This window comes from Canis lupus, chromosome 1, assembly GCF_003254725.2.
Source record: "Canis lupus dingo isolate Sandy chromosome 1, ASM325472v2, whole genome shotgun sequence".
Taxonomy (NCBI): Eukaryota; Metazoa; Chordata; class Mammalia; order Carnivora; family Canidae; genus Canis; species Canis lupus.
The window spans coordinates 7,718,877-7,745,536 of NC_064243.1; the positions used below are offsets into that span (position 1 = coordinate 7,718,877).

The window sequence follows — 26,660 nt, forward strand, 5'->3', positions numbered from 1 at the left end:
CATAGAACACTATATGGCAGCAAGTATTACGCGGAAAAATAAAGCCACATGAGGTGGCAAGCAATGACTTGGGGGAGTGGCAGTTGGCTGGATTCCTGATGAGGAGACTTGTGTGTAGTATCTCTGATGAAGGCCAGGAGGAAAGCCCAGCAAAGATTTATAAAAGAACAGCAAGAGGAAAAGAAAAGCTTTGAAAGGAAAATAGAATTAATGTCTAACCAGAACTGCAAGAAAACCATGGAGATTGCACAGAGGGAGAAAGGGGGAAAAGCTCCAGGAGTCAAAGTCTGTCATATTGTCAGAAACCATGTTGTGGGAGAACTTATAGGCTAAAAAGTCATGACTACAGATTTTGTTCTGAGTGTGATGACAATTCATTAAAGGATTCTAAACAGGGAAGCAAAGTAAACCTCATTTTTAGGTTTAAAACAGCATTCTGGCTTTTGTATGAAGAACTACAGAGCAACCAATATGGAAGCAAGGGGGTAAGTTAAAATTCGACTAAAGAAGTCCACAGAAGAAATGATGAGTAAGGGTGACGAGTGGAAAGATCCTGAGTAGTCACGTTTAAAATATGTATATAATTTATTTACTTGAGAGGGAATATGGGCAGGAGGGGCAGAGGGAGAGAAAAATCTCATGCAGACTCCATGCTGAGTGTGGAGCCTAACCCAAGGCTCGATCTCAGGGCCCTGAGATCACAACCTGAGCTGAAACCAAGAGTCCAACGGTCAACTGACTGTGCCACCAGGTGCCCCACATTTAAAATACATCTTGGAAGTAGAGCTACAGAGCTTGGTGGATTGGATGTGGGATGCATGGAAAAGAGCATCAAGGAAGACTTCTAAGATTTTCACCTGAGCTCAAAGTAGATGGGGATGCCTTTAATCAACAACTAGGTGGAAAGCAGGTTTGCAGGAAGTAAATCAAGAGTTCTATTTTGGTCAGGTTAAGTTTGAGATGCTTCCTAGACATCTGTAAATGATTTGCTAGAGCACTGAATACACGAGTCTGATGCTTGCCAAGGGGACTGGCGCTGAGATATCCGTGTATGGGATTCATGAGCGTCTGAACCAGACTGAATGGCATGGAAATCAGTGAGATCGTCCAGCGGGTGAGTGTGCATGGAGAAGGAAATCAGGCTGAGAACTAATCCCTGGGAAGATGAGGAGCTGCCAACTCCTCAGGCAGAGAAGGAACAGCCAGAGAGAGAAGAAGAAAGTCAGCAAAGCAAGCTATTTGGAAGCCAGGTGATGTAGGTACTTCCAGAATAACAGTGTGATCGGCTGCACCCAATGCTTCTGCAAGGGTGAGCTGATGAGAAGTGAATGTTGATTACAGAATTTGCCCAAAGGAGGAGGTTACCGGTAAACTGAGTAATAATTTTAGTGGTGTAGCAAAAATGAAAATTTTATTGAAGAAAAATAAGTTATAAAAATAAGGAGATAAAGAAACAGAGAAAGCTAACCTCAAATTTTCAGAGTTTTGGTATGAATGGTACCGAAGAAATCATTTATCTGGAGAATTGCTGGGTTTATGGATGACTAGCCCTTTTTCCTTTTCTTTTCAAGATTTACTTATTTTTTTTAGACAGAGTGAGAGAATGAGAGAGCAAAGGAGGAGGGTCGGAGGGAGAGAGAGAATCCTCAAGCAAACCCCCGCTGAGCGTGGAGTCCAATGCAGGGCTCCATCCCAGGACCCCAAGATCATGACTGGAGCAGAAATCAAGAGTTGGATGCTTAACCAGTTGAGCCACCCAGGCGCCCTCATTCCTTTTTCTTAAGATGGAAAAAAATAGAGCATGTTGGAAGGCTAATTGGAATGACGTCATAAAAAGGGAGAACATGATGATGCAGAAAAGAATGAAGATAATTTCAGAGAAAAGTCCTTGAGTAAGCTTAAAGATGTGGGCTCCAGCAGCCTTGGGGAGGCTGCAGCTGCCCACCATGGATGTATAAGGTGAGTACATGCTCAGACTATGGACAAGGACATGGACTGGATGCTAGCACAGGTGGTCTGTCTACTGCCATGATTCTCAACCGGTGGATCATGAACACAAAAAATAGTTCTTTTTCAGAGCTGGAAGTTTTCAAGCATGTCAACTGTCCTGTGTCTTTAGAGAAGTGGTTTTCAAAGTAGGGTCCCCAGAGGAAATGCAACAGGATCTCATGGTACTTCTGAGAAAAATAATTTCTCAGACCCTAACCCAGACTAACTGAATCAGAAACTCAGGAGGAGCCTAATAATGTGTATAAACAAGCCCTCCAGGTATTCTGATGCATGCTGAAGCCTGAAAATTGCTGTTCTAGAGGGTGAGGGAAGAGGTGAGGAGCTGTGCAGGCAGCTCCTAAAACTACCCCCAGGCCCATGGCTTCCAAGGAACCACTCCCCTTAGACTCATTGGGTTACTATCAGTACCCAGCCCACCTCCGTGACCCTCTTCAAGAAGAGTCTTGAAGGGATCCCTGGGTGGCGCAGCGGTTTAGCGCCTGCCTTTGGCCCAGGGCGCGATCCTGGAGACCTGGGATCGAATCCCACGTTGGGCTCCCGATGCATGGAGCCTGCTTCTCCCTCTGCCTGTGTCTCTGCCTCTCTCTCTCTGTGTGATTATCATAAATAAATAAAAATTAAAAAAAAAGAAGAGTCTTGAAGCCTCTACAATTATCTTTCCCAATTTATATTCTTGCAGTGACCATATTCATGGCCTGTAAACAGTGTTTTTATACTAAAAATCCAAGTTTCTCATTTTTATGAAACTCCACTTTTATATGAGCCAAGAGCTATTTGCAAATGGTTAATATTTTGCTAACAAGTCAATTCCACTCATTTATACACTTCACATGTTTCAGGAAAATAGAGTATCTTTACATTTCTGGGTATGAAATGTTTCTGAATATTATGATTATCTATGTCTAAAATATCACCGCAAGACCAGAATTTTCTCTTCATGCCACTCTTAGAAGAAACACTACTATCAGTTCTTTGGGTAATTCATGGAAAACTAATGACTCTCTCTTCTCATGACCTGGGGTAGGATGTTTGGATCTTGTTTTCCTAGGACTTCAGCAAATAAATTCTTCTGGAGGCTACACAGACTGTGGAAGTAGGTGGGTATAGTACACATCTGAAATAATCATAAGCTTATGCTATCAAGATGGTATTTAAATTTTACTCTGGTTATCGCTTGGATTGATCAAATGTTTAATGTAAAGAATAGCCTTTTTCTCATTTTAAATGCTAAAGCTCATCTCGGTGGGAAGTATTACAAACTCTAATGTGCTTCTTTTACGATGTGAGCATCACCTTTGTCATATTAAAATCCATCCATTTCTAGTAAGATAAAATTAAAAAGAACTCCAGCCGAATATAATTAAAAACCTGGACTATATGTCTTCCAAAGAACCAAGTGCTTTCTGCACTTTGGGGAGTCCTATATGCTTTCCCACTGTGGCTAAGTTCATAAGTGCAGTTGAAAGGATCCATGCTGATTATAATTACATTCTAAATTAGCCAATATTAGCACTGTGCCAAATAATTCACATAGCATGGTTTCCATGTTAGACAATCAATTACAGTTCAGATGAATCCATGCAAAAATCCATAACTTTTATTTAGGATCACAGTTTTTGTAATTTAACATATTATTACAGCAGAGCCTTCAAAAGGTCAGAGAGAACAATGGAGAGCAATTTCCAGTTAGTAAATGTTCCTTTATTGTCACAAGAGGGTAAGAAAGCTGAGGATCTCTGCATGCTTGGTAGGATCAAAATTTCAACTTATTTTGACGTTCGCCTTACAGAATACTTTAAAATAGAGAACAGTTCTATCTAAAACCTATTAAAATTTCACAGTAGTGTATCATGATGATACATGTCGTGTTAGAATCTTTTATGTTGGCCAATTCACTGGGAGAGTGCAGAGGTAGGAAGAAACACCTTGGGAGATGACACCAGGTAGGAGCACCTGCCTAGACGCCCAGTAGATAATAGTTTTACATTTTTCCAAATTTGAGAATTTAGCAATATCCTGCTGCCCCCAAGAGTTCTACCTATTGCAATGGCATAGCAGAATCATTCCAGAAAATTCTGTGATTTATCTTCTCCATACCAATGTATTAGAGACCTGGAGAGACACCTCTTATTTTCTTTCAGCATATGGACTATATTTCCCAAAGCCAAATGAAACAGGTTAAATTTCGTTCCAAAACGCCTCTAATACAGTGAAAAGAAAAGCAAACACATTTTCAAACATAAGGATTAGGTCCTGTTTTTAATCATCACGTAAGAGTAATAGTCACAAGTTTTTTTCCCTGAGATTTTAAAATTAACCATCATTGGAATCTTTATAGGACAAGTCACTGGATATATATCCTACCAACACCATTTACCTGTCAGCAAGACATGTAAATCTACATGTCTATGGATGGTTAAGAGAATTAATTGGCCTATGTGAGCCAATTTAGACCAGGTTATATATTAAGTATATTTGGTTCAAAATCAGCAAAATCACACACACACACAACTACCCTAGCCTCACTCCTCAACTCTGGCTCAACAGAAGCTCTCCAGAATAAAGGCACTGTCTACAAAAGGATGTGGAGGGAAGAGAGTCCTTCATGACCTCTCCTACCACGTTAGCTGGTGGTTTCCTACTGTGAGGTCTGAGAAGCAGATCCGGAAAGAAAAGGATGAATGTTTGAAGCGTGATGACCAACTGTGAGACCCAATTTGACGACAAGCTCATGGAGACGCTTCACCAGAGGTGTAGACAGCGCAGAGGCGGGGGGCACGGCCAGGCAAGAGGGAGGAAGGCGATCTCCCTGAGGACACCACATTCTCCCGAGGTCCAGGGCCCAGATGCTAGGGCTGGATGGCCAGAGTTCAAGTCCCACCTCTGCTGATCAGTAGAAGCAGAAACAAGAGGAAGTCTCTTAACCTTTCTGTGCCTCTGCTTCCTTCTTCTGTAAAATGCAATTAATAACAGCACTCCTGTGTGATGAGAAAACTGCTGTTCTGAATGGCTGCTTAGGCAATTTATGGTATGACAACCCTGCTCACACTCAAATCGGTCCAGAGTTTGGGGTTTTTTCACCTCCCCAAAGTGGGAGTGTAGATGCTGAGGGAGCTACCCGCCAACCCCATACAGGTGACCTGTGCCTCCTCATTCAGCAAGTCCTAACCTGCATATTCTTGATTTAATATACCAGCCAGAGGCCCCCAACACACCTCCTACAAACACACAGTGGTTGTCCCAAGGATCCAACCTGTAAAGTTTCAGATCAAGACCTTGTGCGTGGTAACCAGCACAGACACGTCTGCTCTTGCTCCCATTAATATTACCTGCAGTTGCCCCTATTTCAAAATTAAACACATATTCCCTGGACCTCGTGTAGAGGAAAGAAAACATGAACACGCTGCTCCATGTCTTATTGCTGCTCTGTTTTTCCGTCTGCTTGCTTGGGTGGAATCATCTCGGCTACCTTAACTCCTGCACTCTGGGAAAGAAATGAACCAGGGTGGGAGGTGGTTTGGGTTGTGTTTATTTGAATAATGTAGACAAATGTTTCTGTTCTCTGGTTTTCTCTGGAAGCACGCCTGCTGTACCGCCCAGAGAAGGGGTCCTGGCAGGTGGGGGCCCAGGCACACAGCACCCCAGCACCTGCCGCTAGCGGGGAGCAATGCGGCCCAGAACACACCAGGCTTGTTAACTGCTCAGCACTCCTAACTAAGCGCTTTTCGACTCCTGGCTCATCTCTTCTGTTTGTGTTGTGTTTTTACTGTTGTTGCTTCTTTGGGAATTTGTGCTGTGCAGGGAGAAGGAAAAAGCTATCTAAAATGCCAAGGAAATATTTCAAGAAAATGCAGACATTTTTAGGTGCTGAATACATACGGAGTAATAAAATATAAAATAAATAACATGGAATAAATATAAAGGTATTTCCTGTTTTTTGTTTGTTTTTTGTTTGTTTTTACCTAAAGGATTCCTGATTCTTTTAGGAACAATGGAAAAGGAGTACGTTATTCACAGCGATGGCACACAAGTGGAAAATATGTAAAATGCACCCCAGATGCACCACTGCGCAAAGTGGGAAAAGCAGCTCATTTTTTCTCTAACGTGTGATTCTCTGATCAACAAAGCTTGGCTGAGTGGCTCCGTGTGCGGTCACCCCTGCAGGTGCGGCGATGGGTCAGGGGCGAGCGGGAGTGGGGGTGCGGGCCGAGCTGGAAGTGGGGGGCGGCCTGGTGCGGGGGGCCACTCCGGCCAGTGGGGACCCGGGGTGGTGAGAACCTGTGGAAATGCCCTTCTGCCTGCTTTAATTTTCTCAGGAAAAGGGTAAGCAAGGTCGCCAACAAAAAGCAACATCTCGACACAAAAATACCCCGTCGCTTGCACATGTGCATAGACGTTCTAGGAGCTTCTACATCACCTTGGAGGAACAGGAAGGTCGCGGGTCAGCGTCAGAAACCCAACCCAGTGGAGCGAGCCCGACCGACGGCCCGATCCCGGGCAGCAGCGAGGCCGCCGAGATGCCGAGGAGGGACTGATGTCCTGGGACACGTGCCCTGGGTGACGGGCACACGCGACGCACGGTGCCCCCTGGGCCTCCGCTACCCCAGCTCTGACGGTGCTCATCCCCTGGGTCCCACCGCCAAGGTCCCCGCCTTGCGGCAGAGCGCGCAACCCTGGCGTGAGCTATACAAGGTGTGCAAGGGTGGTCTGCACCCTGGAATCCTTACCTCCCCCCCCTCCGGCAAAAAAAAAAAAAAAAACTTGCCAAATAATCAGCGGTTCCTCTTCATATAGTAATCAGAGGAAATACTTTTAAAAGTATTTAAATTTCAATAAAAATTATTCAAAAATCATTCACCCTGGCCTCTGCCTTGGTGGTGTCCACCTCTACACGCACGCACCGCTGCGCACACACATCCATGCGGGGCACCGGGTGGCTCAGCGCTTGAGCGGCTGCCTTCGCTGCAGGCCGTGATCCTGGGGTCCTGGGATCGAGTCCTGCTCTGGGCTCCCTGCAAGGAGCCTGGTTCTCCCTCTGCCTGTGTCTCTGCCTCTCTCTCTCTCTCTCTCTGGGTCTCTCATGAATAAATAAATAAAATCCTTTTTAAAAATCCGTACGATTTCAACACACATGCAAGCAAATCTACCCAGTTCCCTTTGCCGTGCTGCACTGACTTCACACTCAATTTTTTATGGAGAGAAATTTCTGATCCTCATAAAAGTACGAGTATGGTTTTGTTTTCTCCCTTATTTATTTTCCCTGTTTCTTGCAAATAGCACAGAGAGGCAGAGCAAGGTATTTCTTTCCAAGGCCCTTCGCACACGCATTAGTCACACGTATCTTTAGAAATCAACCTACAGTCATTTTCTTGTCAGCCTATAGTTAAGACTCACTCAGCATCTCCCACATTTTGTCAGATGTGGCCTCCCTAGCTCCCATATTATGGAGTAGCTCACGCAGCAGTCTGCAGGAACTATACCAACAATTTCTATTTTTAGCATCTTCAAATAGAGCAAGACTGTGTCTAAGTGCTACCAAGGGTCTCCAAATATAATTACATACCGTAATTGATACTGTGAACCATATACAGTTTCACTGAACAATCTAATGCAGTCCTTGAATGTCTGCCTCAACAAAACAATTTATTGGGCCATTGTGAGAGAAAATACAGAAGCAATAGTTAATTCACCAAAACCAGTACTTATAATCCATTTACCAAAAAATCGGTGATTTATATCACAGAGTGATGGGCTTTTTAAAAGTCATTTTATTTTTCAGTGTTATATTTTATTAACTTCTCCCATTTCGGTCCCTGGCATATTTACATAAATCAATCGCAAAATATCTGGTCTTCTTAATTTCATTTATGGACCATCAAGCTTACCTTTCAAAGATAAAAATTACTGAGGACTTTTCTGTGAGGCTTCAGAAAATAGGATTTGAAAATAGATAATTAGGTAACTAGCTAAATCACAGTTATGATTTCAATTTTTCTTGAGCCATTAATGAGACTGGCAGTAATTGCCTTCCTGGCTTTTTCCACATGATTAGAAACTTTTCCAGGCTAACATCAAATTTACTCAGCCACATTTGGGTCCAATAAAGACAGAACTGTAGCATTTTTAGGGTCAGAATCAATGAACACATGAAAACAAAGCCGAGTCAAAGGCTTGTCCCAGTGGTTTCAATCTGCCAATCTTTTAGGGATGACATATTTTAGAACACCAAACACACATTTGTGCCAGCAGAGATTTTTAATTAGCTTTCCGACCTAACAGCAATAATGGAGGGAGCAGAACTTGGGTCACCACTTAGTGTGTTTTGGATCCTTTGAAAACTGACTTTTGTTCCCTTTTGAGCCTGGCGCTGACTGCCCTGCATCCCTCCGTAGGAGTTTTGCAGAGCGACAAATCAGCCATGGCACAAATGGTTTCTAATTAACGGTGACAGGATATTGACTGGGGTAACAATTGCTTGATAAAAACCAAAGAAAAGTTTTAAGGTCGTGTATTTTCCATTACATTCAGAAGTGATTACCCTCTCAAAGATTTTAGGTTGATCATTATCTTTCCACCACAGATATTGGAAAATCCCCTTTTGAAAAAAAAATTTTACTGTTGTAGCTCAGGTTGGAGGAAATGGATGAAAGACCACTAATCAATGATCATTCTTACCATGAATCAGCTCTTCTACTTGTAGCTGAATCTTACAAAATGCAAGACATGGGGATAACCAGCAACTAGACAGCGCTGACTTCTGGGGTTTTTCCTAAAGGGAGTATTGTACTCTGAATTCTTCTGCACACACAAGAGTTTTCCCTACTCTTTCTGACACTATTCTTTTTTTTTTTTTTAAGATTTTATTTATTTATTCATGAGAGACACAGAGAGAGGCAGAGACATGGGCAGAGGGAGAAGTAGGCTCCTTGCAGGGAGCCCGACGTGGGACTCGATCTCAGAACCCCGGATCACACCCTGGGCCGAAGGCAGGCGCTCAACCACTGAGCCACCCAGATGTCCCTGACACTATTCTTTATATACAATATAATGCTGCTGTTTCAAATAAAGCTGAACTGTTTTCCTGCTCCCCTAAATAACTAGATTGCCCTGGGTTCCTCAGAGTCAGCTGCCTTAAAATGATGAGAGCTCAAGTCACTTCACAAATCCCAAAGCACCCCATGGGTGATGACCAAAGCATTCAACATGGGGTTGTTATAGGTACTCCCCCAGGGGACATCTGCTCTCTTATAAGGGTATGGGCAGACAGCTGTTTGTCAGCCTACTATAAACCCTAAGTAGATCCGATTGTATTGACATTATGTACTGGAGATGAAGTTCCAAGCAAAGTTAGTCATTAAAAAGTATTCACTGTCAAAAGAACACATTTGAAAATTACTTGTATACAAGATAAAATGTTTCCATTTTAACCAGGCACATTTGAGCTGTTCAGCATCTAGTGGAAACTCAGTAATTGTCACAGAGTATACAGTCAATTTCTTCCACTAATTAATAAAGTTAGAGTCTCAAAAGCAGAAAGAGCCTTATATGTATTCAATTAGTTCAGGTATCCCTATAGTTGAATCCCTTCCAATGTAGCTCTGCTAAGTCACAACCAAGTCTCCGGACAACTTCATGGATGGAGGGTGTTCTAGGAATAAGGAATAGCAAAGGAAGAGACCCTAACGTAGGAGCACGTGTGGCAGGCACACTTGAGGAATACCAAGCAGCCAGTGTTACTGGAGTGGAGAGTGTAAGACAGGGAAAGAATAGATGAGCAAGGGGTGAGCAGGCTGCTAGGTAAGCAGTAGTGCAATTATTCTGGAGGAAATGGACGGAGAGGGTTTGGGGCAGGTAAGTAGCATGAACTGACACGTTTCCACGGGGTCCCTCTGGCTGTTGTGCTGAATGCATTCTGAAGAGGAGACGAGGCCAGATGCAGAAAAGCCAGTTTGAATAACACAGGCAACGTCTGCTGGAGGACGTGACCAGGGCCTTAGCAGAGCAGATGATGAGAAGTACTTCCATTGGGAAGAGATTTTTAAGGTAGTCAACAGAACTTCCAGATGGATAGAACGTGGTCTCTGAATGACACACAAGAGTAGAGGATGAGCCCAAAGGTTTTATTTCAAATAGTTGGAAAGGTGGGATCGCCATTTACTGACCTGAGGAAGACTGAAGAAAGAGAAGTCTTCATGGTATGGGAACTCCATTTTTGGACAAACTTTCAGGTGCTTATCTAGAAGGAGATTCCAAAAGAGAAGTGAGGTATGCAATCTGGCACTCCGGAGAGAGGCGAGGTTGGAGATTTAAATTTAGGGTCATCTGCACCTGGATGGTATGAAGAAATCACACTAACCCCTGAGTGCTCCACCATCTAGGAGGGAGGGAAGTGAGGAGAAACCTCATTGGAGCCTGAGGAAGAAAGGCCCAGAAGCCAGGAGGTAAAGCAGTTTGTGAAGCCAGATGAAAACCGTGTTTCAAGGAGTAAAGAATGATCAGCTGTGCCAAATGCTGCCCAAGCTCAGGAGCCTGAGGATTGGCATGGGATGTAACAATGTGGAGGTCACGGGGCCTTGACAAGAGCAACGGTGGCAACCTTAGTGGATCTGGAAGGAAGAAACGGAGAGGCAGGTGAATACAGGTGGCTCTATGTTGGCTTGGCCATGAAGGAAATCTATCTCACTTGGAATGACAACCTGGCAGCTACGTATTATCACACCCGGGAGGCTCTGAGGAGCTGGTGAGCATCCGAAGGCAACAGGAGCAAACCTTCCACCTTTACATGTCGGGCTTCAGTGGCCATTAAGTAAAACCACTGGTTACCTATGTATATTGGAGCAGCTCTGACACCAATAACATCATCACAAATCCTGTTCATCTCTACTAGTGACTCTTCCCTCCCTCACCGTGTACACGTGCTGTTCCATAGAACGCGCTTCTGTCCTAATCAGCTTTCATTCTGCGAGAGCCATTGTGTCACTCCTGCCTAGTGAGTACATTTTTAGAATCCTGATTCTGCCATTATACACATTTGCTATTTTCCCCTATTTTAGGTAATCCAAATGTGTGAAATGGATGCAATTGTTTCTGGTTTTGTTTCCCCAAGGATTACTTATATTTCATTCTCAATTTTTCTTAATCAGTATGTAAATGCCTGGAGCTTTTCCATCTGACTAACCTAAAACACTTCCATTGAAATTTAGGTGTCATTCTTACCTAGACAATACTTTTGAGAATTCTGGTCTTTTCCATAGATTATGAAGTATTATTTTACTCTGGAAAATTTCAAGCGCAGGTGTTACCATTCATCATTCATCCTAATTTTTAAAAATAGGGTTTTCTTTATATTTGATGCAATAGATTATTTGTAAGTTGCCTCGCCTCTTGGTGGCCTCATAAACAGCATTACATACTTCCAGAAAACAAACCAACTGACAAGCTTTGGGTTGGTGGGAAAGTGTGCAACAAGAACAAAGATGTGTTTGTGCCAAGATCAAAGATAAATGATATAATATCAAGTAATATTGAGATGTTTGTTCTGCCCATAACTAAGAACAAAAATCTTTCCTTTCTGAAGCTCTTTCAGATAAATGACAGTAAAATCTCCTTCAGAGGTGCTGCATGCAACCCACCCTCCAGTCTGTCCATCCGCAATGGCAAAATTACATACATGGAGCTTCTTGAAAGCATAGAGAGAGAGAGACTCTGGCATGCTCATGCCTCTTTCAGGCCCCTGACAGGCTGACTCAGTTATTCAAACACTAAGAAGAAAAATGCAACTTAGGGTAGAGCCTGGGAAACCTGATTCCATGGCTACTTGAGTACTTGCCTACATGAGTTGGAGTCATCTTGGAGGAATCACCTTTTGTGCAGTCCTGATTAAAGTTCTAGATCTCCATTCAAAATTGTGAGGAAATGACTGAGTAATAAATGTGACTCAAAAAACTGGTTATCCACTTTGAAGGAAAAAAGCCTAAGATCCATACACCTCATTCTTTATGTAAAAGCACATGTCAAAAAATTTAAAACTCTAAATATTTTTAATCCATAAAATGAAAAAGTAAATAAACAGAAAATATATTAATAAAGATGACATGATGAGCATGAAATTTTCCTTGTAATCAGGATCACATTCTTAGAAATAAGCAAAACTATGTGATAATCATCAACATTAAATGATAGAGTTGAGGGATCCCTGGGTGGCGCAGCGGTTTAGTGCCTGCCTTTGGCCCAGGGTGCAATCCTGGAGACCCGGGATCCAGTCCCATGTCGGGCTCCTGGTGCATGGAGCCTGCTTCTCCCTCTGCCTATGTCTCTGCCTCTCTCTCTCTCTCTGTGTGTGACTATCATAAATAAATAAAAAAAAATTAAAAAAAATTAAAAATAAATAAATGATAGAGTTGATTTAGGCCCACTTGATATCCCAACAGGATTGTTTTAGGGTGACTAGCATGTTGATTCTAAAATATCCCTAGGAGATAACATCTGCAAAGCTAGCCATACATGGGGGCCACAGTGGGGGTCGTGTATGGCAGGAATCTGTTTTTAATTTATTTAAAGATGTAGAATTTTTTAAAAGATTTATTTTTTTTTTGAGCAGAGAGAGAGAGAACACTAGCAGGGGGGAGCAGCAGAGGAAGAAGCAGACTCCTCACTGAGCAGGGAGCCCAATGAGGAGCTGGATCCCAGGACCCCAAGATCATGACCTGAGCTGAAGGCAGATGCTTAACCAACGGAGCCACCCAGATGCCCAAGATGTAGAATTTTTAAAGTCTAAAGTCAGGGTAGAAATTAGCAACTATCCTAATTAAACATACTAAAAATCTAGGAAAAGTCTAGAATTGAAGAAGAAACTAAGCATATGATAAAAGTGACACTTTACCCCAATGGGAAATAATTCAAATAAGTGCTATTAGGACAACGGACTATACATTAGTACAAAGATCAAGTTAGATCAATACCTTATGCCAAACACAAAAATTTATTCCCAATAGTTTGAAGATTTAAACTCTAAAAATGACAGAAGAAAATGTAGATAACATATTCATCATTTGTGTCATAAAAAAATAATTTTCCAACAGTGCACAAAGAACACAGATGAAAGGGAAAAAAATTTGATTGCCAAAATAAGTATCACACATTTAAAAACTTTAGTGTAACAAAAGCATGATAATCAAAGTTAAATAATAAGCAAAAACATACAAGAAAATACTTAAGACACATACAGAAGACAAAAATTTAATATTCTGAATACCTAAGCAACTACTATGAACTACTACAGAAGGGGAAAAGATGAAATAATAAGCAAGGAATATTCATAGGTAAACCAAAACAATGGAAACGCAAATGATTTTTAAAAATTTGAAAAGCTGCTCAAACTCATTAGTAATCAGAAAAAATCCAAAACAAACAACAGAATACAGACTGAATCAAATTTTAGAGATTGATTGCAGCCCGTATCAACAGAAGCATGGAGCAATGTAAATGTTTGTAGAATGTCTTTGGGAAGACAAAATAGTATGACATTTGAGGGGTAGATGGCATCATAGTAGCTCTCAAAGTTTGACTGGAAAAGATTTAAAAATCTCACTTCCAAGAATCGAATCTAACAGAACCACTAGAATAGGTAAGCAACAAAGCATCCTAAAAATGATATAGAAACAGATAAATGTACAGAAATATATGTAGCGTTTTCATAATGATAAAATAGAAACAGCATCAGTAGAGGAACAATTAGTTAAATAAATTAGGGACATCTCTGCAAAAGAATGAAACCTTTAAAAATTAAGCTGTAGGTATATGTTCCAGTTTATAGAGATGGCCTTAACAAGTCAGGTCTATATGCAAGTCGTAGTACAAAATACACAGCACAATCCAAGTCTGTAAGTAAATAAAGAAATAAAAAACCTGTATCAAAATATATGCATACATGTATCTGTACAAATATATACGCTATTTGTAAATACTGAGGTCCATCATTAACATATGTTTTTAGAAAAATTAAGGAACAATTGATGGAAACTGTTAATGGTGGTTACCCAGGGGGAATGTCATCATGGGGGCAAAAACACCACAAGAACAGTCATGATCACACATGGGCCACTTAAACATTTAAATAATATTTTTAAATAAAATGCTAACTCCTGACCTATTTTCCAAAGATCTTTGTTGTGAAGATAAAATTACATGTGGTATTTCTCTGCAATATAGTCTCAAGTGCTATAAAATTCAGTGTACTATTATTATTCCTTTAGCATGAATAAATCATATGTTCGAAGTCTCTTAAAAAAGAAAGGAGGAAACAAAGAAAGAAACAAAGAAACTGAAGTTGCATAAGAAGAATAGAGTGTAATCAGATCAGATGACCATCTTGATTGCTCTAATTATTGAGACAGTGTTAGCATAAGGGATTTATAAGAAGAATTAATAACTCAATAGTCATTATAAAGCTCCTTGTGTTCCACTCATACAGTATTTCCAGCCAATGAAACAATGATGGGTTACTGAACTCTGCAGAAACTCTCTTACTGTTGGTAATGAATTCTCCATTCCTTTTCACTACTTACTAAACTCCTTTAGTTAGCTTTTATTCCATGTTACACTTCATTCCCCAACTGTCACCCAAAGAAGGGCTGTCCAATGACTTTATTTTTAGGCTACCTCTCGGACTTCTCTAAAATTCATGCAAATTTCATGAAAACTTGTATACAAATAAATTATTCCATATATATGTTAACACACACACATACACAAGATAGTTGACCCTCGTCCTTGCTGCAGCCATGAAGAAACCAATATGCCTTAGTAATATGCTCTTGAAAATTGGTTTTACCAAAAGCACAAAATAAAACATAAGAAATCAATACTGAAACAGATTGCATAACTCAATGGCATGGCACCTCTTGTCATATGTGTGTATAAATTTTGAGAATAACCATTTATCCTACTGGAATTCCTATAGACCTTCCAGTAGAGTCTTTTAACTCATTTTACATCTTAAATCTTTAATTTGGCAAGATAGAGTATTAGACAGCCAAAGGTACTGTAGCAATCATATTACAGTTCTGAAATTGTCAAAAATAGTTTATAATTTTTCTCTTTTTAGTTATAAGAATAAGAGGCAATTTTGTGATGCAATATTCACATTCCATGACAATTATCAGAAAAATAGAATCTCAAACAGGAAATTCTCCGATAGTTACCAAAACAATTTTGTAAGTTCTAGCTTAATTAATTGATCATTTTTCCTGACACCTAATTTCCTAAAGAAGTTACTCAACAAACTTGAAAATTCCTTGATGTTTCTTTAGTGACATCCTTTAAATTAAATTGTAAAGTCAAAACAGTAAAGCATTTTTTAAATAATAATTTTATCGTTCATTTTACTCATCTAGTATAAATACATATTTCCTATACTTTGGCCTCTCAGAGAACTGACCATTTTCAAGGTTTTCATAAGTTTATAATCAATAGGGTTTCAGAGGACAAACAAGTCAATATGGATTCCCAGAGCTTCATTCTGTAGAAGTCTTTATTACATATGAAAAACCCTGATTTATCTGTACAGTTTAACCCTGAAACAGCAGAAAGTACCTGATTACCAATGAAAGGTTTTTCTTCACCCTGGATCTATGAGATAGCCAAGAAATAGCCAAAATAAGAACTCTTCCCCAAGAAAAGAAATTTGCAACTGGTATTTGCATTCTGGAATTGCCCTTGGGGAAGCAATTTTCTTCTTGCTCAAAGAGGGAAAGTAACACATTGTTAATCCCCCTACCAATTCAAGCACTCCCGTATTTTACTAAACTGTTAGATAATGAGTAAGTAAAGCTTAAGAGATTATCCAAATATGTCCAGATATCCAAGGAGTCAGGAATAATTGAAATATTGAAACAGATTATGATCAGCCTTCAGGGAAATCAAGCCTAGGAGAAGCAGATATTTATCAAAAGAGCCAGGAATCTGAGGTATTTGACAGAGAGTAAAATAACCAACGACTGTTCTGCTAATTCCCTAATGATTGCACGGGGTGGGGAGTAGAAGGGCATCAGTCTGAAGCCTTGAATATGCTAAGTACATTTTTGGTTTTGTTTCATTCCATGCTCTGAGTTTCTGTTTTGGGACAAGAACTAGCTGTATTCTAGGAAAGAGTATTAATCATTGAAAGACTAAATCTGGAAAATCTGTCAGATGTGAAAGAACATCATGGCTGGTCTTGCCACTCAGCATTTTGTCATCTGTCATTTGTCATCATTATATCTGATGGGCCAAGTTCACTCACTATAAAACAAGGGATCACCTATCAGACAGCTGAAAGTAGGAGAGTCTAGATAATTCCTAAATCAAATAAAAGTCTTAGAGCAGAAGTCAAGGGCAATTCAAGCAGGTGAGAAGTCTCATGGTCTGCCACGGGGCAGGTGGCAATGAGGAAATTGCTGAGGACACTCTAAAGATGGAGGGGAAATTTACTGTTTTCAGCGGAACTCCAATCAGTGAGGATGAAGATTAGTGGAGAAGCTTAACCCAGGTCTCTGATTCTCTTTCACTGAGTCCTCAAAGTCAAGCAAACTTGAGAGGAAAACTCAAAGGAACTGTTTAAGTTAAAAAAAAAATCTTTATGCCCTAAGTTCACTGTGGTCTGGATTGCCTAGGGACTTTTAAACTTTGCAGAATGACTTTCTGTGTTTATTCTAGAGAGACCAGTGGAACATAAAAACTTTTTGTCACCTCTCAGGATTCTCAGAAAGACCAATGCCAGAAAATCAATTCAAGAAAGGAGCATTTTTTCTTAGTTTTTTTGGCCTTTTTTTTTTTTTTTAATAACCAATGTGATAGTCTTGGATTGTTCTATCGGTGGACCTATCTAATAGAGACATGGCTAGAGATCTCTATCAGGAATAAGTCTAGTCCTGGCCAGGGTTTGTTGGCCCTGTAGAACTCCAGGGAGTAGCTGAGGAAAGCTACTGCAGGATGAAACTTTTTAAGATGAGCTAAAAATGAATGTGGATAAAACCAAGACAAGCATATAGGGGACTACGCACTGTAGAAATATTGCTAGAAGCCTTGGACACACCCTTCTGTACCGCATCCTCTTTTTTTAAGATTTTATTTATTTATTTATTTATTTATTTATTTATTTATTTATTTGAGACAGAGAAAGAGAGAACACACAGACAGAGGGAGAGGAAGAAGCAGACTCACCACCAAGCAGAGCCTGACACAGGGCTCGATCCCAGGACCCTGATGTCATGACCTGAACTGAGGGTAGTTTAACCAAGCCACCCAGGCGCCCCATGTGTCTTCTAAATATACAGCCCATTCTTGTTATTCACAGTAATGATGTTCTATAAAGTCACCACAAGCACTGAATAAGTGAATACTGAATCGCTGTTACCTCTAAGGAAACACAGCGTACATCCTGTGAGTCTCAGGTATTATTGATCAGGAAACCTAATACCTCCTGGTCATTCTCCAAATTCACCTCAAGTCCTTGCAAGAAGGATTTACCCTATTGTTAAGTGTAGGTTTTGCTTACTTTCACTTCCTGCCATTGCAAATACTGTCAACAGAGTCTGCCCCAAACCTAATGTTTATTTTTGTCATAAAACATACTTTTCAAACTATTTTTGTCCCACAAATGAAATCATGCTCAAATTCAAAGTACAACGCTACACTGAAAGTTCACATGTGCATACTGTTTGTAAATATCACAAACATCCTAAATAGGATAATGAGCCTATGAGTCTGAGCATCCCAAAGAAATGTCCAGCACATTGATATCAGAAAAGAGAAAAGATCTATATAGGGAAGTGGGAGGAATCACATTGGAGGATAGATAATAAAGGAAAAAGTCCCCAGTTACCTCCCTTTGCAGTTGAACCCTCCCCAAGTGCTAGCTTCTCTGCAGCCACACTTCTTTACTGCCTTTATCTTTAAATATACCATTTTTATTTAAGAAAAGAGAAAGAAATAGATTGTTTAAAATAAGTATAGCAATTGAAACAAAAGTATTGAAAAATAACCTAAAAGGTTGAGAACATGAATGAAAAATTCTGAAAGCTGAGTATAAAATATGGAGAAAATCAAAGAAATATGGATGATTCCTCTAAAATAAGAAAGATAAAAAGCCTCATCAAATGTAAAGGAAAAAATTAGGAATATAGAAACAAGTCAAATACATTTAAAGAAACAGAAAAGTTTTGAAATACAAAATAACTAAATACTTCTAGAATAAATTAAGAATAAGAAATGAGGGCAGCCCGGTGGCTCAGTGGTTTAACGCTGCCTTTGGCTCAGGGCATGATCCTGGAGTCCCGGGATCGAGTCCCACGTCGGGCTCCCTGCATGGAGCCTGCTTCTCCCTCTGCCTGTGTTTCTGCCTCTCTCTCTTTCTGTGTGTCTCTCATGAATAAATAAATAAAATCTTAAAAAAAAAATAAGATGAGGAATAAAGGGCCACATGAAACAAGTGGATGATGAAAAAAGCAATAAGTTATAGAAAAAAAGAAAATCAGTAGTAGAAAAATATCTAAGACATAGCATATTTAATAAGGTATGTACACCCCAAAGAGGTGAATATACAACAGTGGAAGTGAAAACACATTTCCAATGTTGAAGCTGCAGACTAAGTGAAGTAACCATTTAATGGAATGATATAAAGAGATTACAGCTAAAGAACAGAAGGAGGAGACTCTTGGGAAATGTGTAAATTGAAAGTGTATCACGATATCCATTGGGTTCCACCTCTGTCTTTAGCATGAAATCCCGGCAGAGGCAGACCAGGTTCAGAGTGCAATGCAAACCCTACATCGTCCCTCCCTCACCCTGAGTACGGACTGGGATCTCATACGTCTGGTGGCTCTTCCACCCATATGCGTGAGATAAGCATAACCCACAGGAAAACCCCAGGCCAAGCAGGAAAGGCAAACACACAAGTTGGCCTTACACGGGGCAGAGGGCTCCAAACAGAAGCCCTCATTCCATGGAAACTAAGTGCTACAAAACCAGCACGCTGAGATTTTCACATAAAACCCTGCAGAGGGGTTGACTACTTCAAAACTAAAGTTTATTCATTTGGGGAATATAAATAATAGTGAAAGGGAATATAAGGGAAGGGAGAAGAAATGTGTGGGAAATATCAGAAAGGGAGACAGAACGTAAAGACTGCTAACTCTGGGAAACGAACTAGGGGTGGTAGAAGGGGAGGAGGGCGGGGGGTGGGAGTGAATGGGTGACGGGCACTGGGTGTTATTCTGTATGTTGGTAAATTGAACACCAATAAAAAATAAATTTAAAAAAAAAAAGAGTTTTCACACACACAACCTTAGTAATTTTTTTTTTTTTTTAGTTTCTATCAAGTAACATCATATGTATTAAAACAAGAATATAATGTCTTTCAATAACAGGTATCAGGAGAATCCCATCAGGAGACGGGACCAATTTCAATTATATAAAACAAAATCACTACTCTATGGCACCCCAAATTCAGGGAAATTTTGAAGTCTTTATGTAAACACACAAACACACCCACACCGTAAGCAGAACTATCCTGAGAACCAAAAAGTGAAGATTCCAGGCCATGGTGTGGATGAAACCAAGTCAGACTCAAGAAGCGACCGTGGATGTAACAGGACAGGTCAAGTTTCTCTTTTTCATCCTCTCTGTACACAGAGGGTTTAAATATTCCCAGAGTCATGAGTGAAACACATATACTCAAAATTAAGGAATAATACATGACATGTTACTCAATTATCTTTTTAAATTTAAGATTTAATAAAGCCTTTTATTCATTATGACACATCCACACAGCCTTAGCTGAAAAATAACTTTCATTCTCAATAACTACTTATTCTTTGTAATCATCCAATGTAGGAAAACAAGCTACAGAGGATACCTTTTTTTCCACACTGAGAGAACACACAAAAGAGTGAAATGTAGAGGAACAATCATAAATGTAAGGTCCTATACACTCTAAAAAGATCTGCCATTTTAATTTTCTGGCATGTTACCAGTTACTCTCAATTCCTCCTGCTTGTTGACTTATTTCTTCAATCTTTCCTACTGACAGGAAAGCTCCTCTTAGTATGAAATTATACAATTTTCATTCCGCCTTTGTCCTTTTTCTTATACGGATTAGCATGAGCAGCAGGGCAATGAGGCAGGATCCACACATGATTTGTAGCTATACCCACCCCTGAGGAACACCCCTGCCATTAACTGCAACACCAGCTGCCCATCCAACACCACACCTTCAGATCCTCCACTTGTATATGGGAATAATAACACAGTATGTCTCACAAAATTGCTTTGCAAAGGTTTACTCTACATGAGATCCATGTTTTTATATTTTTAATATTATAAAATGAATGGGAAGAAATCTATAGCAACATTGTATGGAATGTGCTGTATAACACGATGGCCTCATCTTCCATTTTACTGGTTTATCATTAAAAGATAAACATAGAATGACAGGTAAAAAGAGACACCTACAACTCCCCTCAAGTGGATGTCATTATGATATTAGGGGCTGGTGCTCGGCCAGGTGGTTCATCAGACTTACAGGAAAGTCCCCAGAGGGGGGAAAATGTGGGAAGAGCCAGTTCTGTGTGTAAATAAGCTGCTTTCTTCATTTGTCCTTGATGCCATATCCTTTCTTACTTAAAAATAAAACATCAGAGTCAAGTCAATGCCATTATAACAAGCTGATAATTCTCTGCCTTCATATTTTTCAAAGCTTCATTCAAGAGCCCTTTTGAAAAACACCCTTGATTTTCCATTAAAATTCAATTTGTTGATTTATGTATTTCAAGATGGGACTTCAGAGATGATTTTGAGAAATCAAAAGCTCTGTTTTTTGAAACATGGTTCTTTGAAAAGCCTGATCCATTGGGTACATACTGGTTTTCGAGTTTGGTTGCTGTTTCCTTTAAAAAAATATAAATTCCCTAAGATAAAAAAGTACTCCTGCATGGGTTCACTTTGAAGACAGATCTTTTCAATATTATATTCTTAAAATGGCAAATTCATCTTTTAGCTGATCTAAAGAATTCAAAGGAAGTTAACATATGCTTTTTTCAAGATCATAAATGTTTCTTTTTTCACACAAGGATCAGAAGAAAATCTTGATTGCCAAAAATACTTTTAAAATTCTACTATATATGTATAGATTGTGGGAAAAGAAAAGGTCAAAGTCACAAAATTTTTGACAAGATAAAACAGATGAAAGAACACACTTTAGAATTCATGGTAGTTGTGGCCACTATATAAACGTTAAGTGCCCAAATTAAATGTCATCGGACTCCTGGGTCACCGTTTACTTTAGAGAGTTTCCTTTCCTTTGTAAGATTCATAAAAGAAAGCCAATGCCTCAAAAGGTTCCTTGGTCTGAATGATTCTTCAGAAGAAAACACCTAAGAGAAGGATTACATTTTCAAGAAAGATACCCAAATCTATAAAGATAATGGAGAACCATCAGATGTATCTGTAGAAGTGAATTTCTAGATTCTAAAAGGCCTAGTCTTTTTTTTTAGAAGTTATTGTATTTTAAAAAAAAAAGTCTCTCTAGATGTGAATTTGGTCCTGATTTGAACAAAAAAAAAAAATCTAAAACAAAGTATAAAGCCATAGAGAAAAATGCAAACACTGACAAACTATTTTATGACATTAAGGAATAATTGCTATATTTTAAAGTTTGATAATATTATAGTAGTTTTATTAAAACTTAAAAGAAGAACTTTCCTTTCAGAGATATGTACTGAAGTATTTATGAAGTGCTATGATGTCTAAGAGTGGCCTCGAAATAATCCCTTGATGGAGGAAAGAGTTTGGGGATTTAGATGAACCAAGATGGGCCATATGTTGATAGTCACTGAAGATGAGTGATGGCACTCAGGTGTGCATCATATATTATCTCTAATTTTATAGATGTTTAGAAGTTTTATTAATACATTTTTAATAAGTATTATGCCTTTTCAGCACTTTTCCTTGTGATAAATATTACATTTTGATTTGAAACACCTGATATAGATGTGATGACTCCAATCCTTTTCATTTTAGGTTGGCATTTTGGTAAATAAATTGTCCTTCATACAACAGCCTACACCATTCCTAATATGTTAGTTGCAGAAATACATTCATATTGAAATGTAAAATATTAAGTTAACATACCTTCCCATCATCTGCTGTATGATATATTTGCAAGTATATGGTATACTGTACAAGCCTCATTTATTACAATTCACAAATGGTCTGGCTAAAACATAATTATATATAAATATAGATTCTATGATCTATAAAGATATTCTTATCCAAAGAAATGCAAGGAAATGAATGCCCTTCAATTTAATTCCATCCAAATCCCAGTAACCATAAACTCTCCTCCTCCTAAGCTCCACTTCACCTTTCCACTCATCATCCATTAGGGTGAAGCTTTTCAAAGAAACAATGGTCCTACTGAAGAACTTCCTGCTAGGGACATATTTTCTTTCATTATTCGAGTTTGATGCTCCCTTTGGCACTTGACTCCACTTCTTTTCCCATGAACAGGAAGAAAAATCACAGAAATAGGACTAGAGTGGCTGCTCCTTTCTTTGGATTCTCTTGTGAGGATGTGAAAGCATCAAGACAGGGCTTGGTGAGCGGGGGAATCTGATGGAAAGAAACCCAAGCATGTAGGACACAGTGGGCTGCAAGAATGTGGGTAGAAAAGCGGTTCCCATCGTTTTTTAGGCTGCTGTCTCTCCCTTCCTCTTTCTCGAATTTCTCATCTTAACCCAGTCATTCTGCTTCTGATTCTGTGTTTCTGTTTTCCTTCTTAACCATTTGTTTCTTATTTAAAGGTAACCATGCTCCAAATTAAAGCTTGCTGTTAAGCAATAAAAAATAATAATAAATTATTTAATAAATAATAAATAAAACTGTTACCAACAAATCGGGGGAGTAAATAAAATTTAATATGATCTATATAGCACCCATCTACATTGGAACTTCAAAACCATAAATACCATCGAATCATTTCAAAATGTGCAACTTTTCCCAGTGTTTCCCTGATTTACTCAAGGGGCCTCTATTTTCCACAGTTGTGAGGACGATGGCACATTGTGATTTTAAATGAAAACCAAGTGAAGGGCCAGCCTGAAAGCAGAACGGAAGATCCAAGTATTCCAGTGGCAATTTTAATAACCTAATACTTGCGGGTTTCAAACAGAGTAATTCATTATGCAACTCTAGCATTTATGAATGGGAGAAGGAAACATCATTCATTTAGCTCATCACCCGCTCCATTTTGCGTGCAATGTAGCCTACAGAAATTTATGTGTTATCTTCATCTCTCCCCGTGTTGCAGGCAACTGCAGGAAAGAAACTGCTGGGATTCATCATGTAATCAATATCTTGTACATTAAAGCTCAGCATCTCTCTATGCAGCCACAGAACACTTAATCACTGCCAGCCATCCTGTGTGATTCTAGGGTGTACAGTGGACTCCTCAATAAATATTTTATGCTTCTCTTTAGAGGTTTATTTCTATTACCTCTAAAATATCAGGGAAGTAGCCTCTTCATTGTTCTTTCCTTTGTAAACTCTGGTGGTCGCCTTCAGTATGGCATTCATCTCCTTCCTCGGAATGAATTTGATTTTGTGATTCTTAGTTTAACATATAAACATAGGGGAGTTTTTATTTTGCCCTAGTACCTGTTTCCAAAGTGCTCCACAGTGGGTTTGCCCTACAAAGAAAATTGTTTGAATAGTCTTTGCATGCTTAAGAGCTCCTCTGAGGAGTTCCCATAATGGCTTTGTTGTTTAAGAGTGTCTTGTCACATTCATTTTTAAAGGGGTAGTAATGAATATGGAAAGGGCAAATCTGGGCCTTTCACAGATGTTTTCCTAAATGCCAATCAGACTCAAGTAAATAAACCCCGAAACCACATAAAGTAAAAGTAAGATTAAGTCTAACCTGCCCTTTGATTTCAAATACTACGATAGTAATGGAAACAAAGAACTTTTTTGCACTAAAAAAAAAAAAAAAAAAAAAAAAAAATCTACTTCCTCAGACCAGAAGTCTCTGGGTTCAGTATCTGGGTAACAGTGCAAAGCAACCTCTCACTATTTATGATTCGTTTTCCATTTTTATTTCTAACAAGAAAATGATCCAATTTTTTTGGACTTTATTTCATGCTTTTTTTTTTTTAAATCCACTTATTTTACCTGAATGATTTGAAGGCCAAAACCTAAAATGACCAACGTCCCTCAGTGCTATTCCTCTTTTTATGGGCCCATTTGCCCCACACTAAATACCTGGAGAAAACACAAAGCACCTGATTCATTAAGCTGGAAACTATTGTCCCTACAGCAGGACGGGATGGTAATTTACTGCACACAGCCAGGAAAGACACGCTTTACAACACAGATTTGCAGCTTTTAACCTGGAAACTTAATAGCAAAGGCAATTCTGCTTACTTTGTTTCCCTTCAAATCGGAAAGAAAGCAGTACCTACTTTGTTACAAAACAGAGCAGGCCGTATTTTATATTGCCATAGTCAATTATGTGAGGCTGTGTAACCTTTCCCAGCTATTAGAGTCTTCAAATCTTTCTGTGCTAATGTTGCCTACACAATACAGAGGCAGCTTCAAAGCATCTCTGCAGCGCTAGAAAGGGAAGACAGCTGGCGCTGCTCGGAGACTACGCTGAGATGACCAGATTTCTAATTTATAAAACTGGGACAGCACACGTCAGGGGAACATCATCGGGGGTTTTGTGAAGGTATATCTCCAGCTATTTCCTTTTGTCAAGTAAGGACTTGTTTACTGGAAAAAGAGAGAGAGAGAGAGAGAGAGAGAGAGAGAGAGAGAATAAAAAAAAAAAAAAAAAACCTGAAAGGTTTTATTGAGAGAAGCAGGCAGAACAAAACAAAATCCACGTTCAATTTAAACAGAAAGCTACAAGTTTTAATATTCACGTGACACACAAAGTTGTGCTCCAATGTACACATTTGGGAGATTTCTACTGACAAGGTAGATGGAGAGCCCCACACATTCACCAGGCTCACCTTCCAGCCCCCTTGGACCTTGGTTGTAACAAAACATTCACTACTGGAAGGAAATGATACAATTGTAAAAACCATGGACCTCCCATTGTTGTAACTACGGATGATCCCTTAGGTTGGTTGCTTGGACACTTTTACTCCACCTCATGTGCCTCCTGAACTACCATGTAACTCCGGATCACACCAGATCACCAACCTCTGAAAGTCAGGAGGTGGGGTAATTTGGGCAGGCGTCTGCGGAGGTGGGTAGGAGTCCACTACAGGCAACTGACGACCCACAGTGGGCTCGTTAAATAAAACACACTAATTTCGAGATTTTCACATCAATTTTTCATTAGTTTTGTAGACGGCTTGTTTCTAAACATGGTCTCATCAAATATCTTGTTTGATTTTTGTAACTCAGGAAAGTGTTGAGTTCATGGTAGTTTGCCCATTTCAAAGAGGAGGAAATGTGGATTCAGAGCAGCTATGTGGCTTGTCTCAGGTCACACAACTAAAAACAGAGCAACTGGGCCCAGAATTCTGCTCTTCTAACCCATGGATGTATGCAAATGGATTTTTAACTTCTCACAAATGGATCTGGGGAACAACAAACATTGCGATTACCTATAGGGCATCATGTTTCACATGTTTCACATGAAAGCAGAGAGAAATGCTAAGGTATGTACGAATTAGATAGAATGGAGCTTTTCATAGGATGATTTTGAGCCGTTTAAACCAGATTGCTTTGTTCTTGCAGACACGTTACTCACAACAATTCCCTAGATCTTAAGAAGGAGGGAAATGTAAACTCTCCATCACGAATTGTACTAAAAGCTCCATGTTAAATGGAAGTGCTTAATGTGGTTGCTTAACTCCTGCAAGATACAAACGTTCAGAAGCCTAGTAGAGGAAATAATAATTCTCAAACATAAGATAGATTCACAATGGGGGATCAAAACAAATAAGCTTTTAGTTAGCCCTCGATATCAAGGTTTTCACAAGATGTAATGAAATAGCCACATGGAAGTCAGGCTTGAGAGAGAGACTCCCATCGTGCAGTGGAGGAGACGGATTTCTTCTGTCTCCTATACTTGTATTTTTGTTTTTGCAAACAGCTCATGGACAGTGCCTCCACCAACACCTCAGAGCTTCCCTATGCGTTGTTCTTTTGACAATTATGCTGTGAATGTCAAACAGCAGAAATATGAATGTTACATCGAAACTGGCTGTGGTCCCACCTACAAATTGCCAGCATCATCTAAACACAAAGACAGCTCTTAACTTGATAACCAGTGAATCTTTCAAGAAATTGTCTTTGTTCTTTGGCCTTACACTACTGTGACCTTAAATGAAATGAGACGTCCTTCAAATAAATACCAAGCCCAACATCTAAGGTATGCCATGTCAAAGAGACGATTCATTTACGACGCATCAGAGTATGAAAGCACAACAGCAAGTCTTCACCAAGAACACAGAACAGTGGTTTTGCGACATCCTTGACTGTGAGAATAACTGCTACCAAGTCTCATGCTGAACACGACAGTCATCACATTTTATAAGCCAACTCACTAAACCAAAATTCATCTGGCCGTGCAATCTGATGATCCAGGCTAGTTCTGCTCGGCT

At 39.5% G+C, this 26,660-nt stretch overlaps 1 protein-coding gene across 1 annotated transcript; it reads left to right on the plus strand.

The window, feature by feature from the left end:
- Positions 1–1,867: 1,867 nt before the first annotated feature.
- On the plus strand, positions 1,868–26,315 carry LOC125755280 (uncharacterized). The gene is made up of 4 exons (XM_049111378.1): positions 1,868–1,959; positions 5,997–6,174; positions 6,327–6,803; positions 26,150–26,315. Exons 2-4 carry the CDS (start codon positions 6,068–6,070, stop codon positions 26,313–26,315), a joined length of 750 nt encoding a protein of 249 aa, XP_048967335.1. The 5' UTR covers positions 1,868–1,959; positions 5,997–6,067.
- Positions 26,316–26,660: the final 345 nt, after the last annotated feature.

What these genes read in the sequence shown, in the direction of transcription:
- LOC125755280 (XM_049111378.1), top strand. Translation starts at nt 6,068, where the DNA reads ATGCACCACTGCGCAAAGTGGGAAAAGCAGCTCATTTTTTCTCTAACG. An exon ending in GTGTGCGGTCACCCCTGCAG is followed by an intron (nt 6,175 to 6,326) that starts GTGCGGCGATGG and finishes TAATTTTCTCAG; the next exon opens with GAAAAGGGTAAGCAAGGTCG. An exon ending in CAGCGGTTCCTCTTCATATA is followed by an intron (nt 6,804 to 26,149) that starts GTAATCAGAGGA and finishes TTTTGCAAACAG; the next exon opens with CTCATGGACAGTGCCTCCAC.